This window comes from Vipera berus (genome assembly GCF_964194415.1).
Source record: "Vipera berus genome assembly, chromosome: 13".
NCBI classification, from domain to species: domain Eukaryota; kingdom Metazoa; phylum Chordata; class Lepidosauria; order Squamata; family Viperidae; genus Vipera; species Vipera berus.
This window is the reverse complement of record NC_138216.1, coordinates 7,656,069-7,683,203: the sequence shown is the minus strand read 5'-3', so window position 1 is coordinate 7,683,203 and position 27,135 is coordinate 7,656,069. Positions and strand designations below refer to the sequence as shown.

General features: G+C 45.4%; 1 protein-coding gene and 1 long non-coding RNA gene across 3 annotated transcripts; one reads left to right on the top strand and one right to left on the bottom strand.

The window, feature by feature from the left end:
• The first annotated feature begins 249 nt into the window (after positions 1 to 249).
• ERCC4 (ERCC excision repair 4, endonuclease catalytic subunit) lies at positions 250 to 23,092 on the top strand. Of its 2 annotated transcripts, none has more exons than XM_081338226.1 (12): positions 250 to 453; positions 3,528 to 3,708; positions 4,996 to 5,191; positions 6,418 to 6,625; positions 8,325 to 8,505; positions 11,958 to 12,086; positions 12,714 to 12,824; positions 15,310 to 15,901; positions 17,120 to 17,212; positions 19,760 to 19,872; positions 20,663 to 21,475; positions 22,947 to 23,092. In XM_081338226.1, exons 1-11 carry the CDS (start codon positions 274 to 276, stop codon positions 21,394 to 21,396), a joined length of 2,718 nt encoding a protein of 905 aa, XP_081194352.1. In that variant the 5' UTR covers positions 250 to 273; the 3' UTR covers positions 21,397 to 21,475; positions 22,947 to 23,092. The 2 variants fall into 2 exon arrangements, with proteins under 2 accessions (XP_081194352.1, XP_081194351.1); XM_081338225.1 differs by having other exon boundaries at positions 12,714 to 12,857.
• LOC308674054 lies at positions 7,109 to 12,022 on the bottom strand. The gene is made up of 3 exons (XR_014027788.1): positions 11,934 to 12,022; positions 8,299 to 8,459; positions 7,109 to 7,365 (listed from the first exon to the last, which is right to left on the bottom strand). It is a non-coding gene; the product is annotated as an uncharacterized lncRNA (long non-coding RNA).
• Positions 23,093 to 27,135: the final 4,043 nt, after the last annotated feature.

Below are 27,135 nucleotides of genomic sequence, written 5' to 3'. Positions count from 1 at the left end.
ACAATCAACCCGCCGACCGCTAGATGGCAGCGGAGTTTTCTGTATCTCTGATTGCCGAGAGCAGCTCCGGGCGTTCCTCCTTGACAGGAGCCGAGTCCTCCACACCCCCCACCCCCGTCTCATCGATAGATATAGAGGAGCTTCCGGCCTGAAAGGAGCGCCACAGGAAGTTTCCGTTCCTGCGTCGCTCTTCCCTTGCGAGCGAGCGCGAGGGGGGGGGGGGTTGTCCTCCCGGCGCATGCGCAGAGGGGGTGCCGGTGACAGCCGCCGGCCATGGCGGCCGGGCCGCCTTTGGAGCACGAGACGCAGATCTTCCTGGATCTTTTCCACCAGGACGGGCTGGTCATCTGCGCCCGCGGGCTGGGCGTCGACCGCCTGCTTCTGCGCTTCCTTCGCCTCTACTGCGAGCCCACCCGGCTGGTGCTGGTGCTGAACACCAGCCCTGCGGAGGAGGTAGGCGCCACCCTCACGCGGGCCGAGTTCCCACGAGACGCTCAACCCGGGTTAACGCCGCGCCCCCAGATGACGACGCCGGCCCCGAGTTCGGCCTTGGCCCAATTAGGGTGGGAAGGCCAAGCCGGTCATTGAGGGAGGGAAGGAGGGAGGGCAGAGGCCTGTCCGGCTTTTATTTTGATACAACTCCAAGCAGAGTATCCAATGCTCCCGGCTCTTATTTTCCCCACAAGAACAACAACCCTGTGAGGTAGGCTGGGCTGAGAGCGAGGGACTGGCCCAAAGTCACCCAGTTGGCTGCTATGGCTAAGGCGGGACTAGAACTCAATGTCTCCTGGTGATTGGCCCAAAGTCACCCAACTGTCTTTCATGCCTAAGGCGGGACTAGAACTCACCGTCTCCTGGTGATTGGCCCAAAGTCACCCAGCTGGCTTTTGGGTCTAAGGCGGGACTAGAACTTACCGTCTCCTGGTGATTGGCTCAAAGTCACCCAACTGTCCTTCAAGCCTAAGGCGGGACTAGAACTCACCGTCTCCTGGTGATTGGTCCAAAGTCACCCAGCCGGCTTTCATGCCTAAGGCGGGACTAGAACTCAATGTCTCCTGGTGATTGGCTCAAAGTCACCCAGCCAGCTTTCATGCCTAAGGCGGGACTAGAACTCACCGTCTCCTGGTGATTGGCCCAAAGTCACCCAGCCGGCTTTCATGCCTAAGGCGGGACTAGAACTCACCGTCTCCTGGTGATTGGCCCAAAGTCACCCAGCTGGCTTTTGGGTCTAAGGCGGGACTAGAACTCACCGTCTCCAGGTGATTGGCCCAAAGTCACCCAGCCGGCTTTCATGCCTAAGGCAGGACTAGAACTCACCGTCTCCTGGTGATTGGCCCAAAGGCACCCAGCCGGCTTCCATGCCTAAGGCAGGACTAGAACTCCTATTCTCCAGTCTTTATTATTTGTATCAATATCTTGAGGTGGCAAACATATCTAAGACTGCTTCCTCCTGCTATTTTCCCCACAACAACAACCCTGTGAGTTGCGTTAGGCTGGAAGAGAGCTATTGGCCCAAGGTCGCCTAGCTACTATTCGTGCCTAAGGAATCCTGGTTTCTAGCCTGTCGCTTTAACTTCTGCCCCAGCTGACTGTCCATCCATCCATCCATCCATCCATCCTGGCAGTTTTCTTTGCAAGGTTTTTGGACGTGGTGGGCCTGTCTGCCTCAGGCAAGACTGGAACTCACAGCCTTTTGGTGTCTAGTCTGGTGACTTAACCACCAGCTCCTGAGGAGGGGCTGACATGAAAGGGGTTCAACCTGAGGTGGGCCTGGCCTTGTCCTGCCACCTGGGTCCTTCCGAGAGTAGTTCGCAGCAGTAATCTGTCTGAAGCTTAGTTCCCTTTCCGTTTTAGCTGGTCTTTCTTGCAAGGAGCTCAGAACAAGTGAATTATTCACTTTATTATTATTATTTTTTATTAGAAACAACCCATACAGTTTAAACTCAGAGGCAATTCAAGGAAATAAATGTACAGTCAAACGTTAAAAGTGCGCCAAAGCTTAAGGCATCATCAAGGTTGTGAAATATTTAGAAGCATATAACATTTTATGCCTCCTGTCAACTAATGATATTCAAATGCCTACAAATCTACGCATATCTACTCAGGAATAACTCCTCTGTTTAATTCAATGGGCTCCATTGCTTGACAGATATTGTGTAGCATTGCAACCTAAGGATGCCATAAAGAAACAATTCAGCTTGATAGCATGATCTATGAATGTTTGCTTAGAGGTAAAGTGCACTTTTTCAGTGGGGTTGCTTTTCCTACATGTGCCTGGAATTATGTCCAGATATAGGTGAATATATAGGGACACAGTGGCTCAGTGGGTTAGGACGCTGAGCTTGTCGATCAGATGGTCAGCAGTTTGGCAGATCGAATCCCGAGTGCCGCGTAGCAGAGTGAGCGCCTGTTACTCGTCCCAGCTTCTGCCAACCTAGCAGTTCGAAAGCACGTAAAAATGCAAGTAGAAAAATAGGGACCACTCCGGTGGGAAGGTAACAGCATTCCGTGCGCCTTTGGCGTCTAGTCATGCCGGCCACATGACCATGGAGATGTCCTCGGACAAGCACTGGCTCTTCGGCTTTGAAACAGAGATGAGCACCGGCCCCTAGAGTCGGAAACGACTAGCACGCATGCGCGGGGGAACCTTTACCTTTTTATAGAATGATAAAAATGTTATTGGCCACAAGTATCACCACACCTATAGGGACGTGGTGGCTCAGTGGGTTAGGACGCTGAGCTTGTCGATCAGAAGGTCGGCAGTTTGGCGGGTCGAATCCCGAGTGCCGCGTAACAGAGTGAGCGCCTGTTACTCGTCCCAGCTTCTGCCAACCTAGCAGTTCGAAAGCACATAAAAATGCAAGTAGAAAAATAGGGACCACTCCGGTGGGAAGGTAACAGCATTCCGTGCGCCTTTGGCGTCTAGTCATGCCGGCCACATGACCATGGAGATGTCCTCGGACAAGCACTGGCTCTTCGGCTTTGAAACGGAGATGAGCACCGGCCCCTAGAGTCGGAAACGACTAGCACGCATGTGCGGGGGAACCTTTACCTTTTTATAGGTGAATAGATGATTGATAGATTTGTTCCTTAAGTTCTGGATAGTCAACTATATATATTAATAGCAAACTTATTTGCTGAAAACCAATTCCGACGCAGCCAAAATCCCCCACTTACGCTTAGTAGTTGACCCTGAGTTTGGGGAGTCTTAAGGTTTGTAGAAATAAAAAAAAGCCATTTTTTAAATAATTGCTCTAATAAGGAATTAGCCTAAGGAATACAAATCCTCAAAGTGGAGGTCAGGAAATATTCTGGAAAAGGCCAATGGGTGATCCAAGCTAGCCAGCCCACGATTCTACTGTAATGTTATTGGCATGTTATTGGACAACGCATTCATAAAGCATCCTTTTTTTCCCCCCTCATGACTTTCTCTGACTCATTTTTCCTTTATCAGGTATATTTTAGTGACCAGTTAAAGACGGTAAACTGTTGCTTATCTTCACTCTGAATCATTTGTCCCTTGCCAGGAATATTTTATCGACCAGTTAAAGACTGATAATGTTGCTTATCTTCCTCGCCGAGTTACAAATGAAATTGCCAGCAGCAGCCGCTATGAAGTTTACACCCAAGGAGGAGTTGTTTTTGCCACTAGCCGAATCCTGGTGGTAGATTTTCTGACCGACAGGATTCCTACAGATCTTATCACTGGTAAGAGGTTTACAGCTGGGTGTCATTCCAGCCTCAAGGCATGCCTTGCATAGTTTTGAGTCTAGACTGAAAAATGTAGGTCCATTGTTCCTCAGGGTTCACATAAAGGCAAATTTCAAATAATGTTCTTTGTTTTATAGGGTTCATTCCCAGTAGAGGTCAGCATGGGAGAAGGTCTATTAAAAATGCAGCGTAAGCTAACAAGATTAGTCATGGAGACATGCCCAGGGCATTCTTTTCTGCGTTAAAACTCTGTGCGGCTTAGTTAGAGATCATGGCTGGAATTAAGTCATGAGGTTTCCAGGATCATCGCAAACTAGCCACCTTCTGTCTCTGTAAGCCAGGGTTTCCCACTCTCTGTGACCCGAGTGGGTCAGGTTGTGTGGATTGCAACTCCCAGAATTTCCCAGCCAGCATTTGTAACGTTTACCGTGCTTGGCTGGGGAATCCTGGAAGTTCAGGTAGCCAAGGTTGGAGAAGACTGCTATAACACCAACAGCTAAAACTGGAAATGGAGACTGCTGAGCAGTTTTGAGGAAAGGCTTGGAATAAAAATATCACATAACACCGTAGTAGCAGCATTTGTGGCTGATCCGTAGCATTAGGATAAAATAGCTGTGTTCAGTCCTGGAAATCTTTATGATCCATTGATTTAAGATCTTTTTATTGAGATGCCCAACTGTTTAAAGGTGCATTCTGAAAAGGAAACACTTTTCTGTGTGGCTTGTGGCTTTTCCTAGAGATTCTAGTTCAGGGGTCTTCAAACTTGGCAACTTTAAGACTTGTGGACTTCAGCTCCCAGAATTCCTCAGCCAGCCGGCTGATGAATTCTGGGAGCTGAAGTCCACAAGTCTTAAAGTTGCCAAGTTTGAAGACCCCTGTTCTAGTTGATCATAGTGGTTGCTCCTTAATCCTATAAGGTTTTATCTGGGAGCAAATCCTGTAGCATTCCATGGGTCATATTTCTGAGTAGAGGTATCCCATAAAGTTTTGGTATTTCATTTGAATGAAACTTCTAAGATCCGGGAGTACTTCCGCATCTTTTTTGAATTCCTTGAGCCGATCTTGTCCACCGTTGTCCTGAAGAAGGAATGAAAAGCATCCATTCTTGTCTCCCTGGAGAAGGTGCCAAAGGATAGTTAAAAATATCTTATGCTGTTTCATCGGCAAAACCCTTGAAAACTTCTTGACCGGTCTTGAAAAACGTTATGTCCTCTCTGTGTGTTTTGTTCTGGATTCCCCGCCACCATCACCCCTGCTTCTAATTTATTCTTGTTATCCCGCCAGGAATTCTGGTGTACAAAGCCCACAGGATCATTGAGTCTTGCCAAGAAGCTTTCATCTTGCGACTTTATCGCCAGAAGAACAAGCAAGGTTTCATCAAGGCCTTCACCGATAACGCGGTGGCTTTTAACACCGGCTTTTGTCACGTGGAAAGAGTCATGCGAAACCTCTTCGTGAGGAAGCTGTATCTCTGGCCAAGGTAAGGTAGCTTAAGGATGGAAAATTTCTATGGAGATTCTCAAACATCCAGCTCATGGTTTTCCCAAAGGTGCTTTTTCCAAAAGGCAACTGGAATTCCTTGGTGGTTGTTTTTTTCCTCTGAAAACATTTTGCTTCTCATCCAGAACCAAAGAAGCTTCTTGGATGAGGAGCGAAACGTTTTCAAATAAAAAAGAAAATCCAGTTGTCTTTTGGAAAAGCGCCTTTGGGTGTTCTGTTCCAGCCTATGACCGGCCCTGTTTGAATGTCAGAGACGACCCCTTTTTATAGACAACAGGCTGGAAAAACCCAACCAAATTTATTTACAAAGAAATCAGAAGTTCAAACAAGAGTTAAACCAAAAGTTCAAATAAGAGTTAAACAGGAATAACAGACCAGGACTCTAGCAGAAGATCTTCAAACAGTTCAGCAACCAGCACCTCCCACACATTCCCCTTTTATCAGCAGTCCCAAGGCGTGGCTTCTCATTGCCTTCTCCTCCTCTCACTGAGTTGCCTCATTGCCTTTCTCTGTTCTGCTCTGCTGGATTGCCTCCTGCTCCTAGCGTCCCTGAATAGATCCAGCTGTGAATCATCTACGTCCAATACCTTGTGCTCACACGGCTGAGTCTGATGAGGAACATGACGAGAGGGGTCAGGCTGAGAGTCCTGCAGTGCATCAGAGCCTCCCTCTGACCCCAAAGGCTCTCCAAACCCCTCCTCCTCCTCCTCTTCAGAATCATAAGACTCAGCTGCTGGTATCACAGGCTGACGCTGAATCACAACATTGGGATTGAAAAGATCCTTCCAACCAGAGGATTTAGATCATGTCAGGGTAACGATTTAGAAGCTTAACCAGCTTGTCTAATGTGAGATGAATGATGCAAAGTTAGGAGTGACTCAGCAGGTGTCTGTATCCCTTTAAGAGCTTGAGTATAAAAGGGAAGGCCTTGCTGGAGTCTTTCTCATTTCCTGCTGTAATTGCTGTGTGTTGGAGTTTGCTGTGTAGATCACGTATTATGTATTTCATTTCTAGTGTATATTTGAAGATAATGTGTAATATAAAGCGCATTTAATACAAACCCGTTTACTGTATTTACTGCTAGATTACCTCAGCGCAATAAGACTGTGCGTGCTCTGACAGATCAACTGTCCATAGCTAGGAACCAGGATGGGGCTTGATTTGTGCAGTTTGTTGCTGAGATCTTCCTGTCTTTCTCTTCCCCAGGTTTCACGCAGTGGTGCACTCTTTTTTAGAGCAACACAAGCCCGAAGTGGTGGAAATCCACATCACCATGACTTCAGCCATGCGCGCCATCCAGAGCTCCATATTGGACATCCTGAACGCGTGTCTGAAAGAACTGAAGCATTGCAACCCTGCTCTGGAAGTGGAGGATCTGTCGTTAGAAAATGCCATTGGCATGGCGTTTGAAAAGGTACCCCCTTCTCAGCTGGCCACATGGATTGTATTGATTTGTACGGGCATCGTAAGTCTGAGAGTAGCGGAGGGTCTTACTTCGAATGGAAATGTTCTACTTTCAGACATGGGCATTCTAAAGTTGGATTCCCATTCACTCTTGTTCAGTGATGGTGTCAAGGTTCCGACTGACGAACCCAACCAAGCAAACACCTTCGAGACATTCCGATCTCTTAATGTGAAACTTTATTGAGTACATCACTTCGGCACTGATAAAGGAAAACCAGCTCTGGCAAGACCCCTCCCAAGGCCATAGAGTAAAAGCATCGAATTCTCCCTCCTCCCTCTGGGTCAGGTCACGTTGCCCCATCAAGTGGGAAAATATTGTTATGAGAAAGCATCTCTAGGTCTGGCCAGACACCTGGTGAGACGTCCTTGAGTCTCACGGTCTGGCTTCTTAATCTTTGAAGTCTGCATTCCAAACCTCTCTTCTCCCCCCCCCCCCCCAAGTTCTTTGGCAAGCTGAGCAGCAATATTTGTCGCACCAGCAAAACCCTGCTTCGAAACTCGACAGATATTTCTGTGCTGCATTTGCAGGATCTAAGTTGGACTTCATTGTGGTTGAGCCTGGGGGGGGCGGTCATTTAGTAATGAGATAATGGTCCGCGGAGCTGGAATGAAGAGCCTTCGGCTTCTCAAGCTTAGCAGTGGCGTTTGAAGGATATTCCAGGACAGAATCAGCTCAGATGAAATGTTTGGCTGTGTTATAAGAAGGAAAAAATTGTGAGGTTTCTGTTGATTGTTGGCCATCCTAAGATGTGGTGCATCTTACATTCATTAATGGCAGTTTCCCTTCCCTTAATTTAGCAAAAGCCTCCTCAGATCGTGCATCTGTTTCTGTTGGAAGGAATTCCGCTGGGTTTTTATTATGATTATGATTATTATTATTATTTTATGGTTTGCGAAATGTCATGAGCTTCAGCAGCACCTAGTCAAAACTCTCCAGTTGAACTTTTCTCGTTTCTTAACCAGCTGTGTTTAGTTTAGGGAGCGAAGTCTGTCTTTTTTTTCTTTTTCTTTTTTTTAATGGAAGGCCTGACATCTGTTAATACTTGGACTGTGTTTTTATATAAAAGAATGTTTTATTAGCTCTCCAAGTCCCTGGCTTGCTTATCGTAAGCTCGTTAACAATGAAATAAATGTTCTTTTATTTGCCGGTTGTGTGCCAGGATCATAACATCATTGGAATCGGGATTCTTTCTTTTTCTTTTTTTAATAAGCACATTTTGGGCTAAACAGCCTTCATCTAAGGTCCCTAAAATTTCAATGGAATTGGGTGTGGCTGTGAATGGGCAACACTGAAGAATGGAAACACATCTATGGCTTGATTCTTTTTAAAGGTTTGCAGGATCTAAATACTAAATACTGCATTAGAATGCCGTATTGCAGGCAAACTCTGCCCACTGCCAAGAGTTCGATCCTGAGCAGCTCAAGGTTGACTCAGCCTTCCATCCTTCTGAGGTCAGTCAAATGAGGACCCAGATTGTTGAGGGCAAGAGGCTGACTCTGTAAACCGCTTAGAGAGGGCTGTAAAGCGCTATGAAGCGGTATATAAGTCTAAATGCTATTGCTAAGTCTGTTAAGAGATCAGCTGACTTGGATCAAGTGTAGATCACTGCATCAGGCACTCACCATTATTCCCAATGCTGTACTTCCAGACGATTCGTCACTATTTAGATCCTCTTTGGCACCAGCTTGGATCCAAGACCAAATCTCTGGTCCAAGATTTGAAGATCCTTCGCACGTTGCTACAGTACTTGACTCAGTATGATTGCGTCACTTTCCTTCACCTTCTGGAGTCCCTCAAAATGTCGGAAAAAAATTTCGGTCAGAATTCAGGTAGGAATAGTTCAAATGAAGGTAAATATACGTGTCCCAGGATAATGGATGCGAAATTGAATTTGGGGGCGGTATACCGGGACCAGAGATTTACCGGTAAATAATATAAACCAGTAAATTCTGGTCCCGGTGACCCACCTAAATTCAATTTTGGCAGGAATAGTTCGCTTCCCCCCCTCCCTTCTCCCCCCGGTGATAAAAAGCAAAGTTTTTAATTACAGTAGAAGCCAAATAACAAACACATGCACACAAATGTCCCCGAGTGTTCCCATCTATCCAGAAGGCTGGAGGACACGAAATATATTCAGCCTCCTACTTAACGGCTGTTGCTTGAAAATGTGTGCCGTTCGGATCAGATGCCTTAGTCATTATATAAGGAGGGCCCCTGGGAGAAGGAAAGGAAACGCAAGGATCTGGAAGCTCTGCTATTTCAGGACATTTGTCCCACATGGAAATTATTAGCGTTCCTGAGGCCATCCATCTGTTGGGGCAGGTTCACACCAAAAGCAAAATTAAGTGGTAAATCTTTTTTCTGGAATTGTGCGAAGGAGAGCATGCCTGGCTCAAACCAGTATGTTAGGCTAAAAAAAAAATAGCTTTTTTTTTTTTTTTGAAACCCCTCATTCTGTTGACATATCAGTTTTGTCATAGTCCTGCACGTGTTAGGGCTCAGAATGAATTTCCTGGCTTATTACACGCCTGCGATAAGCACGCTTTATTAATGCACCCTGCACACCTTTTACGGCAATTGGTTGGCTTTGTAGAATCTTTGTTCCAAAGCAAAATCTGAAGGCTCAATATGGATTGGATTAGATCCGGATTGATTGAACTAGGTCTTTTCCTAGTTGTGGGAATTGAGAGCCACGCCCCCTTGAAGTTGCCAGGTTTGCGAAACCCTTGATTAGATGGCGACAAACCTGTGGCTGGGTTTACACATTAAGCTAAGCCCCGGTGTGAATTATTTCCTTTGGGTTTCGTGTGAGATGGGAATGCCGCCACTGGCGAATAAGCCATGCCTCATGTCCTAGGATTTTGAATGAACAAACTAGGCCACTATTGCTTGTTCAGACAAGTGTGGGAAGTCACGTTAAGCCTGTTCCTGCATCTATGCTGTGTATGCTAAATAGTGGATGATTGCAATAATGCTGGAGCAGGAGAAGCTTAAAAAAGTCGGTTAGGAGGCTAAGTACAGTAGTGGCCCAAATTGTGGAAACCTTTTGGGAAAAGTATATTTTTGAGGTTTGATGGCTAATAACACCACTCTTTTTTTTGGAGTAGTGCCATAAAATTATATATCGATGGGGAGATAATTTAATCAAGAATGTAATGCAGCAAAGTTTGCCCAATTATCTGTACTGTAGTCTATGAAAAGTTATAGCCAAATAAAGTAAATAAAACGTAATAAAACTAAAGTAATGGTCGCAAAGAGTTGACCGGTTGCCCAGAAAGCGATATAAAATAGTACTATTAAGCGAACAAGGCTACAGTTATAAAGAAGTTAGAAGAAAAATTGGTGGAAACTTAACCAAAGGTGGCATTTCTTCTGTACATTTTTCTCAAATTGTTTTCCACAATTTTACCCACTACTGTCGGTATACTTGGATTTTTTTTACAAGACTATTTGTCATTAAGGAGCCTTGGTGGAGCAGTGGGCTAATGCCTCCTTAAGTAACACCAGCTGCCTGCAATTAGTGCAGGTTCGAGTCCCACCAGGCTCAAGGTTGACTCAGCCTTCCATCCTTCCGAGGTAGGTAAAATGAGGAGCCAGATTGTTGGGGGCAATTAAGCTGACTTTGTAATAATGCTGCTTGGGGTGTGTGTGAAAGCCCTAATAAGCAGGCATATACATAGAATGAAGGCTACTGCTAAGCTTGTAAGCTGCCCTGAGTCTTCGGAGAAGGGCGGGATATAAATGGAATTAAAATAAATAAATAAATAAAAATAAAATTTTTCTTCCCCTGAAATAGGTTTGTTCTGAGTCTTTTGACCTTGGAACAGGACGTATTTCAAAAATGGGTCACTTCCAGGAAATTTTTGAACGCCCCTTTTTGAATTCTGGAGGGGGGGGGCTGGACCATCCGTGACTCGACATTTTTTTTTACTTCTCTAAATCAATGGGAGATTAAACCGTGGAAATCAAAAGTCTTTAAAAAGCATAAGAAGAGGCTTCTCTCTTCTCTCTTTCTCCTGCAGCAACACATTTCCCTTTGAAGCTACAGGGGCTCCTCGACTTACGACTAGTCGCTTAGCAGCCATTTGAAGTTATAGTGAAAACACCCCACCCACCCCCCAAAAGAAAGGTACAGAGGGTCCTCGACCTATGGCCTCAATTGAGCCCGAAATGTATGTTGCTCAGTGAAACGTTTATTAAGTCAGTTTTGCCCCATTTTTCTTGCCACAGTTCTTAAATGAATCATTACAGTTGTTAAATTAGTAACACGGTTGTTAAATGAATCTGGGTTCCCCCCCCCCATTGACTTTGCTTGTCAGAAGGTTGCCAAAGGGGATCAGATGATCTTGGAACACAGCAACGGTCATAAGTATGAACTACTTGCCAAGCGTCCAAATTCTGATCACCTGACCCCGGGGATGCTGCAACGGTCGTAAGCGTGAAAAATGGTCATAAGTCACTTTTTCCCCAGTGCTGTTATAACTTTGAATGGTCACTAACCGAACTGTTGTAAGTCGAGGACTACCTGTGCTTACAGCCCAGTTCTGAAATTCTGACGGCTGCCTTCCCCCCCCCCCCCCCCGCAGTCAAGTGACTACATTTTGTCAACCAGACCCTATTTATAATAATAATAATAAAGTTGGAAGGGATCTTGGAGGTCTTCTAGTCCAACCCCCTGTTCAGGCAGGAAACCCTATACCATTTCAGACAAATGGCTGTCCAGCTTCACAGCTTCTGGAGGCAGGTTGCTCCACTAGTTAATTGTTCCCACTGCCAGGAAATTTCTCCTTAATTGTAGGTTGCTTCTCTCTTTGGTTAGTTTCCATCCGTTGCTTCTTGTCCTGCCTTCAGGGGCTTTGGAGAATAGCTTGACTGCCTCTTCTTTGGGGCAGCCCCTGAGATATTGGAAGGCTGCTATCCTGTCCCCCCTCGTCCTTCTCTTCATTAAACTAGACATTCCCAATTCCAGCAACCGTTCCTTATATGGTTTAGCCTCCAATCCCCTAATCATTATTTGCAGCCTTCCGAGATGACGTGACCAAAATTTATGACGTTTTTGCTGAAAACTGCAGTTCGCCATCGGGTTTTTTTTGACAAAAATGCCCCCTAGCCAACCGCGGGTGTACTTAACGACTGTGGATTCACTTAACGGCCAGGGTGATTTGCTTTAACAACCAGCACAAAAAGGGTTGTAAAATCGTATCGGTCAGGCGAAGACTCCCATTTACTCCCAAGAACCCCTGCTCTGTAATCTGACCTTTTATTCGCATTCCTCTCCCAGGCTGGCTTTTCCTCGATTCTAGCACGTCGATGTTCCTGAACGCTCGGGGCAGAGTCTACCGCCTGCCGGAAGAGAACGCGAGTAAGAAAAAAAAAGCCTCCGAAAAAACAGACGCAAAAGAAGCCAAAGGTACCGCCGCGCCCTTCTTCGCTGACGTAGCGTAGTCCTCGACTTACAGCAGTCCACGTAGTGACTGCTCAAAGTTACGAGGACAGTGGGGGGGGGAAAAGGGGACCTACGACCGTTTTTCACACTTACAACCCTTGCAGCATTCCCCCGGGGTCAGGTGATTTACGTTCAGATGCTTGACAACTGACTCACCTTTATGACGGTCGCAGCATCCCGGGGTCACGTCATCCCCTTTTTGCGACTTTCTGACGAAGCAAAGTCACTGGGAGAAGCCAGATTCAACTAACTGAACAGCCGCAGTGATTCAGCTAACGACCGTGGCAAGAAAGATCGTAAAAATGGGGGCAAACTCAGTTAATAAATTTCTCACTTAGCAACATAAACCCTGGGCTCAATTGTTGTCGTAAGTTGAGGATTACCTGTATTAGGGTGTATTTTTGAGGGGGGGGGGAAATCAGTATACAGGGCACACTACTCAAGGAATTTTTAATACAATTCCAAAATTGTGCTGGCGCTGCTGTATCAAGCTTACATTCAGGATTTTTTTAATATATATTTTTTAAAAAGATTTGATGTTGAGCTGATGCTGACAATCAATCCGACATCATCATTTGTGTTCCTTTTCAGAACAGAAGCGGGAATTGGTCCTGGAAAGCAGTCCGAAGTGGGAAGCCCTGGGAGAAGTGCTGAGGGAGATTGAAAAGGAGAACGCCAACAGCGACGCTCTGGGTGGGCCAGGTGAGGACCGACATCCCGACCAGGATGGACAGGGTGAGACAGCCAGGAACATCATTTGAGCATCTGCCCTGTGCACACACACTCCCAAGGGGAGAGGCCTCTTTTAAAATTTGAAGCAGACCCCACTCTACCCCTTCGGAAAGAACTCTGTTCCCTCTGGCAAATAGGGTCTCAGTGGAAAGATGTTTTGGTACGAGGGGGGAAAAAAACGTGATGTTGAAAAATAACCCGGGAGTCCTGTGAAAACAGCTCAAAAGTCATCTGGTCGAGGCTTCCGTTCCTAAGGTCCAGCCTCAGACAGACACCATCCTTTCAGGCAGCCTGGACCATCAACTTTGCTGAAATCATAAATTTGTTGAAATCGTTAAAAAAAAGTTGCGGAGCCATGTAAAGGGAGACATTTTTCAGGGAGAATAGGAGGGAGGGAGGAAACTATGATGGATGGATGGAAAGAAGAAAGGAATGGAAGGAAGGGAGGAATTTGGAAGGAAGGAAGGAAGGGGTTTAGTTATATGCATTCAAGGAAGGAAGAAGGGAGGGAGGGAGGGAGGGAGGGAGGAAAGAAGGAATTTAGCTAGAAGGAAGGAAGGAGTTTAGTTATATGCATTCAAGGAAGGAAGAAGGGATGGAGGAAGGAAGGAATTTGGAAGGAAGGAAGGAAGGGGTTTAGTTATATGCATTCAAGGAAGGAAGAAGGGAGGGAGGGAGGGAGGAAAAAAGGAATTTAGCTAGAAGGAAGGAAGGAGTTTAGTTATATGCATTCAAGGAAGGAAGAAGGGAGGGAGGGAGGGAGGAAAAAAGGAATTTAGCTAGAAGGAAGGAAGGAGTTTAGTTATATGCATTCAAGGAAGGAAGAAGGGAGGGAGGGAGGAAGGAATTTGGAAGGAAGGAAGGAGTTTAGTTATATGCATTCAAGGAAGGAAGAAGGGATGGAGGAAGGAAGGAATTTGGAAGGAAGGAAGGGGTTTAGTTATATGCATTCAAGGAAGGAAGAAGGGAGGGAGGAAGGGAGGGAGGGAGGAAAAAAGGAATTTAGCTAGAAGGAAGGAAGGAGTTTAGTTATATGCATTCAAGGAAGGAAGAAGGGAGGGAGGGAGGGAGGGAGGGAGGGAGGAAAAAAGGAATTTAGCTAGAAGGAAGGAAGGAGTTTAGTTATATGCATTCAAGGAAGGAAGAAGGGAGGGAGGAAGGAAGGAATTTGGAAGGAAGGAAGGAGTTTAGTTATATGCATTCAAGGAAGGAAGAAGGGAGGGAGGAAGGAAGGAATTTGGAAGGAAGGAAGGGGTTTAGTTATATGCATTCAAGGAAGGAAGGTATGGATGGAGGAAGGGAGGGAGGGAGGGAGGAAGGAATATATCTAGAAGGAAGGAAGGAGTTTAGTTATTCAAGGAAGGAAGGGATGGAAGGGAGGGATACCCCTTTACGCCACCCTGAAACTTCTTCCGTTGAACTTCAGATATAAAACTTTTGTTTCATGCTGTCTGAATCCCCAAACACTAGCACTTTGGTTAAGGGATGTGGACAGCGGCACTATTTTGTGAAGACTCAAGACCACGGACAACCCCCGGATGGGGTTTTGCTTGTTTGTGCAGACCGTTTTTTGGCATGCTGCGGTCCGGTCCCGGTCCCTGGACCGGGAGTTGGGGAACCCCTGCTCTGTAGTTGTTTTTTTGCTTAAAAACACAGATGGTCCTCGACTTATACAACCATTCATTTTGCGACCGTTCAAAGTCACAGCGGCACCGAAAAAAAAGTGTGCTTATGACCGGTCTTTGCCCTTCTGGCTATTTCAGCGTCCTCCTGGTCACGCGATCAAAATTCGGTCGCTTGGCAGCCAGCATGTATCAGTCACGTGATGCCCATTTGTGACCTTCCCAGCCAGCTTCCGTACCAGCAAAGTTGGGGGGGGGGCGGGAGGGGGGGGAAGCTGGATTTGCTTAATGACGGCGTGACACACTTATCGACTGCCGTGTTTCACTTAATCTTGGCAAAGGTCATAAAATCAGGCCCAGCCCACTTAACACCTGGCATTAGGAATGGAAAGTCTGCCTCCCCCCCCCTTCCCACAAGCTCTGGTCGAGGACTACCTGTATGAGGTGGAAGGTTGACTTGCTTTCAAGCCGTAAGTGGAGAGGCTTGGTGGAGCAGTGGGCTAATGCCTCCTTAAGTAACACCAGCTGCCTGCAATTAGTGCAGGTTCGAGTCCCACCAGGCTCAAGGTTGACTCAGCCTTCCATCCTTCTGAGGTAGGTAAAATGAGGACCCAGATTGTTGGAGGGCAATTAAGCTGACTTTGTAATAATGCCGCTTGGGGGTGTGTGTGTGAAAGCCCTAATAAGCAGGCATATACATAGAATGAAGGCTACTGCTAAGCTTGTAAGCCGCCCTGAGTCTTCGGAGAAGGGCGGGATATAAATGGAATTAAAATAAAAATAAAAAATAAAAAAAAAATAAGTGTGGGAACTCGTTCTCTCTTCGGCTGCAGGGCGAGTGCTGGTTTGCGCCAGCGATGACCGGACGTGTGCTCAGCTCAAAGAATACGTCACGCTGGGGGCCGAGGCCTATTTAACCAAGCTCTACCACAAAACCTTCGGGCTGGATAAGGAAGCTAGTGGGGCCTGCCGGAAGAACAGGAGAGAGGCCAAGGGCCACGCCAAGAACGGCCGAGAACCGCCAGCCAAAAAAGCAAAAACGGAAGCCGCCGAGCCGAAAAAGAGAAAAAAGAAGGCCGAGTTAACTCTGACGCAAATGCTGAGCAGAGAGGAGCAGGAAAATATCGAGGTGAAGGAAGAGGAAGACGAGGAAGATGATTCTCAGGGCCTCAGCAGTGGCCAGGAGAGCAACGGGGAAAGGTCAGATGATCTCCAGTTAGAACTCTCCTCCTCCGACGCCTACTACGGTATCCTAAAGGAGCCCCTGACTGTGATCCATCCTTTAAACGGCTGTGGGGATCCCTACGCCCTCACCTCCGTCTTGCACGAGGTGGAGCCGAGATACGTCGTCTTGTACGATGCGGAGCTGACTTTTGTTCGCCAGCTGGAAATTTACAAGGCGAGCAGACCAGGAAAGCCTCTGAGGTAATTGGGCGTGAAACGGAGCAAGGGCGGAAAGAGATTGTTCTGGCTGTTTTTGCGCTCCAGGCTCATTTGGACCCCCCCCCCCAAAAATAAAAATGTGAGGTCCTTGGTGCTCTCTCAGCTCGGCTGCTTTCTTGCAGACGTTTCATTATCCAACTAGTGGCACTCAGAGTAGTTACAGAGCAGAGGTCGCCAACCTTTTGGGCACCAGGGACCGGTTCTGTGGAGAGGTTTTTCCACGGACCGGAGAGTGTGTGGTTTTGTGTGCTGCCTGCATTCCACGGGTGGGGCTTTGTGTGTGCGGACCGGTTCCTGGCATGCCACGGACCGGGGTTTGGGGACCCCTGCTGTAGAGAACAGCTTCATCAAGACTCTACCAAGAATATTCCCACCAACATTAACAGGGCAAACCATTGTATAAACAAAGGGCAAACTCCACTCCCTGCAGCTCTGATGATGTTACCTAGTCAGGTCATGAAACGTCTGCAAGAAAATAACCGAGCTTAGAGAGCGCCAAGGACCCCACAGAATGAATTCTTATGAATGAAAAGATTCTCAATTCTTATTAAAGCAGAAAACCAGCTTCTTGCCCCTGAGGCTTAAGAGATCCCTGGGCTGGCCCAAGACAAGGAGATCATAACACACCTGGGCAGAATTGGGAAGGTGCTATTGAGACCATATTTATGTATGTATGTATGTATGTATGTATGTATGTATGTATGTATGTGCACCTGTTACTCGTCCCAGCTTCTGCCAACCTAGCAATTCGAAAGCACGTAAAAAATCCAAGTAGAAAAATAGGGACCACTCCGGTGGGAAGGTAACAGCGCTCCGTGCGCCTTTGGCGTCTAGTCATGCCGGCCACATGACCACGGAGACATCCTCGGACAAGCGCTGGCTCTTCGGCTTTGAAACGGAGATGAGCACCGGCCCCTAGAGTCGGAAACGACTAGCACGCGTGTGCGGGGAAACCTTTACCTTTACCTATGTATGTATGTTTATTTTAATCCTCAAGAAACATCCGGGATACCGGTTAGCTGGATTCGCCTTAACCCGATGTTCATTTGGTAGACTCTGGTGTTGTGGTACATACGGTTTAGTTTAGCCTCCTGAATGTGCCCCAGCCACTGCGGCTTATTTTGCAAGCCAGGATTGAGCGTGTTTGCCATCCGGCCAGCGTCTTTCGGGTTTGAGAAGGCTTTCTGTCTTGCCTTGCAGAGTTTACTTCCTGATCTACGGAGGATCGACGGAAGAGCAGCGCTACCTGACCGCGCTGAGGAAAGAGAAAGAAGCCTTCGAAAAACTCATTCGGTAAAAAGCGTTTATATTTCATATACTACTGCTACTGCTAAGCTTGTAAGCTGCCCTGAGTCTTCGGAGAAGGGCGGGATACAAATGGAATTAAAATAAAAAAAATAAAATAGTGTGTGGCTGTGGGGCACTTGGAGCAGCGCCGGACGGGGCTGGCGTTTCAGATCATCACTTGAGACAACATCTCTCCAGAGAGCCAAAAGGGAGAATTTGCCCCAAAAGATTCAACACACCACAATTAGGGCTCGTCCACACAGTCTTGCCAGATGTTCAGACCGGATTTGGCATTTCTGTCTACCTGTCGCATCCTTCCCAAAGACCTGGGATAGGCTGATGTTATTATATCAGGTGGTCCTCGTCTTACTACAGTACGATTAGTGACCGTTTGAAAGTTACAGCAGCACTGGGGGAAAAAATGGCATGATGGTTTTTCACACTTATGACCATCATGATCACGTGATTAAAATTCAGACGCTTGGCCACTGACTCATATTTAGGACGGACGCAGTGTCCCGGGGTCACGTGATCCCCTTTTTGCCGCCACCTGACAACCGCATCACTAGCTTAACAGCTGCAGAGATTCACTTAACAGCTGTGGCAGGAAAGGTCACGAAATGGGGCAAAGCTCATTTAACAAACGCCTCGCTTATTAGCAACGGAAACGTCCGTCTCAGTTGTGACTGTAAGTCGAGGATGAGCTGTATTAAATTTATTTGCCGCCTTTCTCTCCCTGGGGCTACTTTAGGCAGCTTGCAACCGTTTAAAAAAAAAGTCCCCGAAGAAATTAAAAAAAGGAAGTTTAAACACAGCGAAAGTAAAATAATAGAACGATAAAAGAAAAGGGAAAAAGAAAACAAAGAAAATGCACCGATGTGATTGGTGGAAAAACAGATGGTTGAACTGGGAGCCGGGGGCTGGAGGTGGGAGGTGAAGAACTGCTGTCAATCTAGCCGTGTCAAAATACCCCTATCAGGTCCCCAAGCAAATTTGCAGAGCCAGGTTTTAGGTCAATGCAATCAATATAGTTTCCTAGAGTGGTCTACCTCAAAGGGCTGACAGCTGGTAATTCCTCCTCCTCCTCCTCCTCCTCCTCCTCCTCCTCCAAAATTGGCCAAGTTATAATGCCAATTCCTATCAGTGCCATTATCTGCGAGAACTCCCCAAAAGATTCCCACCCATTTAGAAGACTGCTAGAGCTTTCTGTTGCTAGGCGGCCCGTGCCATTCTCCTCTCCGTGTTTCCACGGTAGCCAACGTATGTGAAAAGATGGAGAGGGGGAGCGAGGAATCATATAACAAGTCAGAGGACGAGCACAGAAGGAGTCTTCTTGGAAGTCTCTCCCATCCCTTTTATCGGCAGCAGCCGTAGGAGGCGAGCAGGCGTTGGTGTTTTCTCCTTGGCCATGAAATGGTTTCTCTCTCTTTGGGCACGTTGGGTGGAGGGGATGGCAAATCATCAAAAGACATCAGAGGGATCTGAGCCCCTCCGGCTTTAACCCAGCGCTCTGACCGCTGCTGTGCCCTGTAAGGCAAGAAGAGAACGAGTCATTGGATAAGAGATGGGCAGCAAATAAATTAGATAGATAGATAGATAGATAGATAGATAGATAGATAGATAGATAGATAGATAGATAGATAGATAGATAGATAGATGTAGGTAGGTAGGTAGGTAGGTAGGTAGAGGATGGATGGATGGATGGATGCATGCATGCATGCATGCATGCATGAGCAGGCAGGCAGGCCGACGTGAGATAATAGATATATTGATAGATGAGATAGATACAGATAGACACATACAGAGATAGATGGATGATATAGATAGATGATAGACAGATACAGAGATAGAGACAGATGAGATAGATGATAGAGATAGATACAGATAGATATAGAGATAGATGAGATAGAAGATAGAAGACATTAGAGAGAAGACAGATAAATAGATAAATGTAGGTAGGTAGGTAGATGATGGATGGATGGATAGGCAGGCAGGCAGGAAGACATGTGAGATAATAGATATATTGATAGATGAGAGATACAGATAGACAGTTACATACAGAGATAGATGGATGATATAGATAGATGATAGATACAGAGATAGATGATAAAGATAGATACAGATAGATATAGAGACAGATGAGATAGAAGATAGAAGACAGATAAATAGATAAATGTAGATAGATAGATAGATGGATGGATGGATGGATGCTTGTAAGTCAAGGACTACCTGTATTAATTGTCCCAAGTCCTACTAGTAAATTAAAAATATTTTTGTTAATCCTTCTTTCTCAGCTAGTGGTGAGTTACAAGCCAAACCGTCCATCATCTCCAGGCAGAGTGGCCAGTGGCCGTGCATATTTGTGTAGTAAAACTTTTCTATAGACACCTATGTTATAACAAACTCTGGCCAGCTCTGAGTCAAGGATTAAAACATGTTGATGGCTCTGGAGTAGACTACACACACACACACACACACACACACAAGGTGGACAGTTTTAGTGCTTAAAAGTTAATTAATACTGAGGCATCCTCTTCCTCTCCTTCGTTTCAGAGAGAAAGCTGTCATGGTAATTCCGGAAGAAAGAGAAGGGCGAGATGAAACCAACTTGGATTTAGCAAGAGATTCCACGGCAGCCACCGTTTCAGTCAATACCCGCAAAGCAGGTCTGTTTTGGACTCTCTGCAACCGTTCTTAAGACCTTATCTCAGTCTCTGTCCTTTGGGGGGGGCGGATTCACATTGACTCATGAAATGGTTATGCGGCTGTCCCACACCGCTTACAAGAGCTTTGCTTTGTATGTGGTTCGATTAAATGACAATTCCATGTTTGAAGAAGTCACCCTGGCTAGCTGGCACTCTTAAAAGAACATGAGCTACCAATTTGTTTTTCTTCCATTCGGTCGTGGTCCGATTTTCAGAGACTGCCCAGACCAGGGGTAGGCAACCTTGGCTCTTTTACGACTCAGGAATTCTGGGAGTTGAAGTCCATGAGTCGTAAAAGAGCCAAGGTTGCCTACCCCTGGCCCAGACAAATCCCTGCCATTTTCTTGGCCAGGTCTTTCAGAAATGGTTTGCCCTTACATCCTTCCTATGGCACACATGCCGGGAGGTGGCACTCAGAGCCCTCTCTGTAGGCACCCGTGCCATTGCCCCAGCCCCACTTCCCCCCATGGCCCCCTCCTCGCCAGCAGCCCCCCCCAGAGGAGAGTCGCCCACAGCCAAGGACATGGCAGCCAGGCAGCAGGGACAAGATTCCGCTCTCGCACCCCGTCGCGTGCAGATGATGCTGCGGGTGGAGGGCGTGGCTACTATGGCGCTGCAGGGTCGCTTGGGCAACCTGCGGCGGGCCGTGGAGGTGGTGGGTGGCCCTTCGGGCAGGCGGGGCAGGGGGCAGAGTGGGGACAAAGCGGGCGGGGGCCCTCGGTCTCTGAAAGGTTCGCCATCACTGCCTTAGGTGGCCAGCAACAGACCGTCGTGCAGCACAGCATCGTGGTGGACATGCGTGAGTTTCGCAGCGAGCTTCCCTCCTTGATCCATCGGCGGGGCATCGACATTGAGCCTGTGACGTTAGAGGTCGGGGACTACATTCTCACCCCCGACATCTGCGTGGAGCGGAAGAGCACCAGCGACCTCATCGGCTCGCTCAATAACGGCAGGTTGTACACTCAGTGCGTTTCCATGTCCCGCTACTACAAACGGCCGGTTCTCCTCATTGAGTTTGATGCCAGCAAACCGTTTTCTCTCACCCCACGGGCTTCTCTCTACCAAGAGATCTCCAGCAGCGACGTGATCTCCAAACTCACCCTCTTGACGCTTCACTTCCCGCGCCTCCGGCTCCTCTGGTGCCCCTCGCCGCACGCCACGGCTGAGCTGTTTGAGGAACTGAAGCAGGGCAGGCCTCAGCCAGACGCGGACGCGGCTTTGGCCATCACGGCCGATTCGGAGACCCTCCCCGAACGGGACAAATACAACCCTGGTCCTCAAGACTTCCTGCTCAAAATGCCTGGCATCAATTCCAAGAACTGCCAGGCCGTAATGAATCGCATCAAGAGCGTCGCGGAGCTGGTCGCTCTCCCTCAGGAGAAGTTGGCAGAGCTTCTGGGCAACGCTGCCAACGCTAAGCAGCTTTACGAGTTCATCCATCTGCCTTTGACGGAGGCCGCTGCTCAAGGCAAAACCAAGAGGTGACGATGCTTCAGGCCAGGCTTCATAAGGTGCCGTGATTCGTGGTAACTTAGGAGTGACCTGGGCCTACAATCTCTTTAAGGTGGGCCAGTTTACAGGGGGGAGGGGGGGACATTTGACTGTCCAGGTGCCCTTTTGTGATCAGCAGCCAGTCGCCAAACGTTCCCTGGTACCAAAAAAGCTCCTTCACCAAGTTTTTCTTGTGGGTGCCAAGCTGTCTACCCTTATTTTTTAATACGAGGAGCTGCAGTTTCTCCTTCGGCTTTTGCAGAAGGCGATTACGGATTCAGACTGGTGCCTGGCTCCAAGAAGCATTGGGTAAAGATGTCTACAAGGGTGTGTGTGTGTGTGTGTGTGTGTGTGTGTGTGACTGCCTGTGTGGGTCCGTGTGTGAAAATCTGCAAGATGCGGTGTCTGCCATTTTGCAAATCTTAACACTCTTCCAGATGCCACATTGGAGATTTATTTTTTCCCCTGGTTCCTTTACAAGTTTTAAAGCAAGGGTGTGCAACTTTGAGATGGTATAGGTTCTCCTACTTGAGCAGGGGGGCTGGACTAGAAGACCTCCAAGGTCCCTTCCAGCTCTATACTACTCTAACTATGGCATTTTTACGACCTGACCTGCAGACTTCAACTCCCATGCTGGTTCAGGAATTCTGGGAGTTGAAGTCCATTGGCTGTAAAGTTGCCATAGTTGCCTACCCCTGCTTTAGAAGAATTGGGCTAATATCTTCAATAAATTCATTCCTAAACTTTTTTTTTTGGTCAGACTTTGTCAGGCTTCATTTTTTTCAGGTTTTTTTTTCCTTGCTTGCTTGGCTTTGGAAGTTATATAACCCACAACTGCCGTAGGATTATTGTTGAAAGACTGTTTCGCAGTCCACATTTGCTTGAAAAGAGGTGGGAGAATGGTCTATACAAGTAGATTTCAGCTCCTACTCCTTTTGAGATTCAGCCACATTTTATTTAAACATAAATGAACATTTTATAAATATTGGCTTTAAAGTCTGTCAAAAGCTATACCGAGGATATCACAAGTGCCCTTTATGACTTCAAACAGCTCTAACAGAAGTAGGTTTCATTTTTGTTTAACTGATGTTTTGGATTAAAAAAAATTGCAGATATTTAGGACTTTTTATGCATTTGGATTGCCTATAATCTCTTTATGGCTGCTGGCAGCTGTTGTGAGCACCAGATGTATAACAAGTGTGCTCTAAAAAATATTGAATGAATTACTCAGATTGATCCAAAGTTTTAATCCATAAAATACAGTACAGCCTTATTGATCAGATTTTTAATATTATTGCTTTTCATCTTCATGTTTATGGAAACCATGAAGGGAAATTTTCTGTCTTAGAAGATGCATTTTATAAGCTGTCATGCAGGAGAAAGTAAGTGTATTTTCAGATACTGCCTGGACTTATTTATAAACAATACTCGATTGTCTTTCTTTGTATTACAACTATTTTTATTCCAGGCAAATGTATGCAGATTTACTTAATTTCACATATGTGCCATGAAACACTTACAAATCTAATCCTTTGTCTTTACAGGATCTTAGCATATTTATCTTTCTTCAACTTCCTATCATTTCTGCTAGTCAAATATAAGAATTGTAATTCGTGCTTTAGGTGCATTTATGTTTAATCAGCCCTGGGGGGAAAAAAACTGTAAATAAATAAAGATAAAGAAGAATGGACATACTTCTTTGTTCATAATAGGTGGTATGCAAAGCGCCTAAAAATTGCTCATGAGCCCAGACAATGCTTGTTTTTAATCTTGATGATAAAGGCAGATGGAAGATTTTTTTTTTTGTTTCTGAATATTTCACATTGCCGTGGGATGCGTTTGGTTTTTGTAGAAATCACAAAAATGCAGATCTGGGATTCACGTCTACTGTGGATAGGATGTGCGTTACTAATAGAATTTGGATTTTTATATGATTCTGTAATGAATTGGGACATCCACTGTTTTCAAGTGTCCTACAAACATTAGGATTTTGGTGATTAAAACTGTTTTTTGTAGTTGCATTGCAAGAAAGTTCACTATCAGAAAAGTTAACTTCTGATCCATTTAGAAATAAGCCAAGGTGGCAAACATACATAATACTCCTTCCTTCCTCCTGTTGTCCCCACAACAACAACCCTTTGAGGTGGTTTGAATGTCACCCAGCCAGCTTTTATGCCTAAGGTGAACTAGAACTCACCGTCTCCTGGTGATTGGCCCAAAGTCACCCAATTGGCTTTCATGCCTAAGGTGGATCTAGAGCTCAGCCTCTCCTTGTGCCTACTCTGATGCTTTCACCACTAGACCAAATATTAGCCTGATTAAAACCCATCTTTCAAAGGGCACCTGGGCATATGTTTGAATTCAAATTCTTCTGTTTGCATCCTATCATGACCAGAAAGCTATTGGTAAGTATTAATTTATTTATTTAAGCCACACAAAGCCAACATGTACTATTCATAGACAAGCTACGTTCATCAGCATGGAAAGCTGGGAATCTGCATTAGTACAAAAATACATTGGGTTAAATATACTAAGATGTTTAAAGTAGCGGACGCTGGAACAGTCGATTGAGCATTAAGCATGTTTAGCACCGACAGATTACTAAAGAGATGAGGATGAAATGAATAAGTAATCTCCAGGTGACACTGAGTTGCAGATCCACCATGTCTGCTCCTATTTGTGGGTACACCCGGTAGAAACCAGCAGGGCTTTACAAAACCTGCACGAAGAACCTTAAAGGAAAACCATATGGCTGTTATCTATGTTATTTTTAAGCCCTTCTTCTGGCAAAGAGTCAACGTGGGGTCAATGACGTGTTTTTCAGAAATGAAGGGAGGAAAATGTGCTCCATTTGCTGATTTATCAATAACAGATGACTCTTTTAAGATCCTCTTAAAAATTACCTCATTATTTATTCTGGGTATCGCCTGCAAATTAAACAAACCGTTTCTATATTTAAAGCAGAGTCGCGGGAGCTAAAGTTTCCAGGCGTCATTCTCTTAGAAACAGGTATTGTCTCACATTACCGACACGGAAAGGATCCTGGCTTTTGTAGAGTCTCTGTTGTCAGGCGAGGGCAATCCTCTTGGTGGCATTTCGGAGGAACCCCTGTGGATGACGTAGCCCAAAAGACTTTCACTGGTTTGGCTTAAATGACTGATGTGTGGAGACCATTAATCTAAATCCCAGGAACCCTAGCATGGTTCAACTTAAGTTGCATGGGTTGGCCGGCCGCCAAAAGGGAAATGCAGCCGGCCTCACCCTCTTTCCTTTGCTTTGAAGAAATTGAGCGTTGAAGCCTTTCATAGGATGAAGATAAAATTGGGCTGCTTCAGATTTTTCCCAATTAGTACTCTGGAACAAAAGGGTCCTAGCCTTCATGGTGGTTAAGAAAGTTCTGTTTGGCAGGAGAAGAAAGGAAATTGGAACATATCCTGACGCTGTTTTTTTCCTTCAGTACTCCATGACATATTTCCACTCTTCTAGAGCTATGTCAATAAATTGCTTTCAGATCTTCCTGCCTTGCATGTTTTAGTTATTTCTTTTATACCCCATCTTTCATTCAGGGGCTCAAGGTGTACGTAGTGCAATTTGCAACAACGTACACGGGATTGTTTGCACTGGCAGTCAGTGTCACTGTGGGATTTTCTGTGGCTGACAATGGATCACAGATGATCTCCCTGATCCCATCATTAGAAAGAGATGCAATGGCCACACCCTCCAGAACAGCTTTGCTCTGCAAAGTGAAGAAAGTTCTTTATTATTATTCCAGAGGGCAATTAAAACAACACCAATATCAAGAGAATTCAGCATTAGTTTTACTGCTATGCCTGAGTGAACAGTATGTTTATCTGGTAAGCTTTAAGAGGAGTTGTCAGTTATCTGCCCATTCAGTTATAACTGATTGCTAGTCTTTTATTTATTCATTCATTCATTTATCAAATCAAATTTGTTGGCTGCCCAACTTGCGGTTCAGGCGACTGAGCAATTATGATTTATTGTATTAATTCCTGAGCCAACTAGAGCTTCTAACTGAAGTGCCGTAAACATTTTATAAGTTGGAAAAAAAAGAAACCTCACCAGATTGTGGGCAGTTAGTTAAACTAACCTGTTTTTACCAACAGAGATTTGGCCATTCTCCATCCAGAAAGAGAGCTTTCAAAATGTGGCCTTGGCAGCTCAGTTGTAAACCGTCGGCTTCTTTCTCAAAGTTCTGCTCAAATCTCACTTTTTGTAAGAGGCTCTTAAGTGTCGCCTCCCTTTCTAACACCTGGTGTGGCACTCGCCCTTGTTTTGTTCCCAAAGGGTTAAACGGTTGTAATCTCTGGTTACAACCATTGGAAACATAATCTTATTGCCTATTACAACATTCTTTTTAGTCTCCTAAAAGATGATGTTATCAGGTAGGTAGTTAGAACTTGCAGAGTAAAGCCTGAGGCTGGGAGCAAAATTTCTTAGGAAGTTACTGGAGAAATCCCCTAGAAGCAGAGCAGTTGATTTCAAATGCTTATTTTCTTCCTGGTTCAGATGTGCTTATTTCATAATGCCTACGCTTTGTATAATAGAAGAACTTTGGCACTCTGACGCCTCTTCAGATTCTTTAATCCTCTGGACTTTTACAGATTAAAGTTTTTTTTACTCAGTCTGGTACAAGCCCCTTCCTCCAATTTCTATTTTACGTTGTCTTTTTTTTTCTCCCAGCGACTGCTCAGCTGTGTCCTTATAAAAGGGAATAGTAGTTTCTGAGAGAGAAGGGAGAAAGAGAAAGGAATGGCAGCAGTAAGAGCAATTGAGGATAACGCTAATTTATTGGGCTTTCTGTTCATAAGAGTAAATTATTCATCTGATCTCTGCTGACTTCATTTGTAAATTAGCCAAACATATTTTCCTTTCAAAAAAAAACAACAGTCAGATTTAGGTAAAGGTTAACTTTAGAAAGTACCATTGGGAGAAGTGGGAAAGTGGTAATATGATATTTAGAAGTAATCCTTCCTTCATAACTTCAGTACATGCCTGCTGCCATTGACATTAATCTGGTTGTTTAAATGATACTTTAACCCCAGGATCCCGGGCCATAAAAAAAAATAACAAATTTAATGAGTAAAATTACTGCTGCAAACATAATTAGATATTGTCCAGTTAATCCCTCATACATGTTCCTATTCCAAATTTATGATTTCTTTACAAAGATCTAACAAGCCTTTCATCTTGATTTTGTTTTTGAAAACTAGAATCTTTCTGAGAAGCCAGGTTTGTTAGGCAATAAAATCTGTTTGCTTATTTTTGAAAATACACAATTGTAAGGGACTTAAAGGAGAATCAATTGTAAGGCTTTGTTTACACAAAGGTTAACTTGTTTAGCCTTGTTCCTTTGGGCGTTCTTTCAAATCTCTGCACATAGTTTATGAAGCTTATTGATGATAAATCTAACTGAATTTTCCATAAAGTACATGCAGAGATTCACAAGTGCAGACCTGCCGCAAAACATTGTTTACAAAGCATACAACTACAGGAATTATGGAACACCCTTCTTACGGCTCCTTCCGGATAGATTTTATATAAATGGCTCAACAGTTTTCATATCATTAAAATTCTTGCACGGTTCTATTCTTCGTAGTTATAGATATATCACTGCATCTGAATATCTTTTCCCAAGTGTTAGTTTGAAGCATATTTCTTCATTGTTGGTTCCTTGATGATGACAATCCTAAAAGGCAGAAGATAGCCATCGCT

What these genes read in the sequence shown, in the direction of transcription:
- ERCC4 (XM_081338225.1), top strand. Translation starts at nt 274, where the DNA reads ATGGCGGCCGGGCCGCCTTTGGAGCACGAGACGCAGATCTTCCTGGAT. An exon ending in ACACCAGCCCTGCGGAGGAG is followed by an intron (nt 454 to 3,527) that starts GTAGGCGCCACC and finishes GTCCCTTGCCAG; the next exon opens with GAATATTTTATCGACCAGTT. An exon ending in AAGCTGTATCTCTGGCCAAG is followed by an intron (nt 5,192 to 6,417) that starts GTAAGGTAGCTT and finishes TCTCTTCCCCAG; the next exon opens with GTTTCACGCAGTGGTGCACT.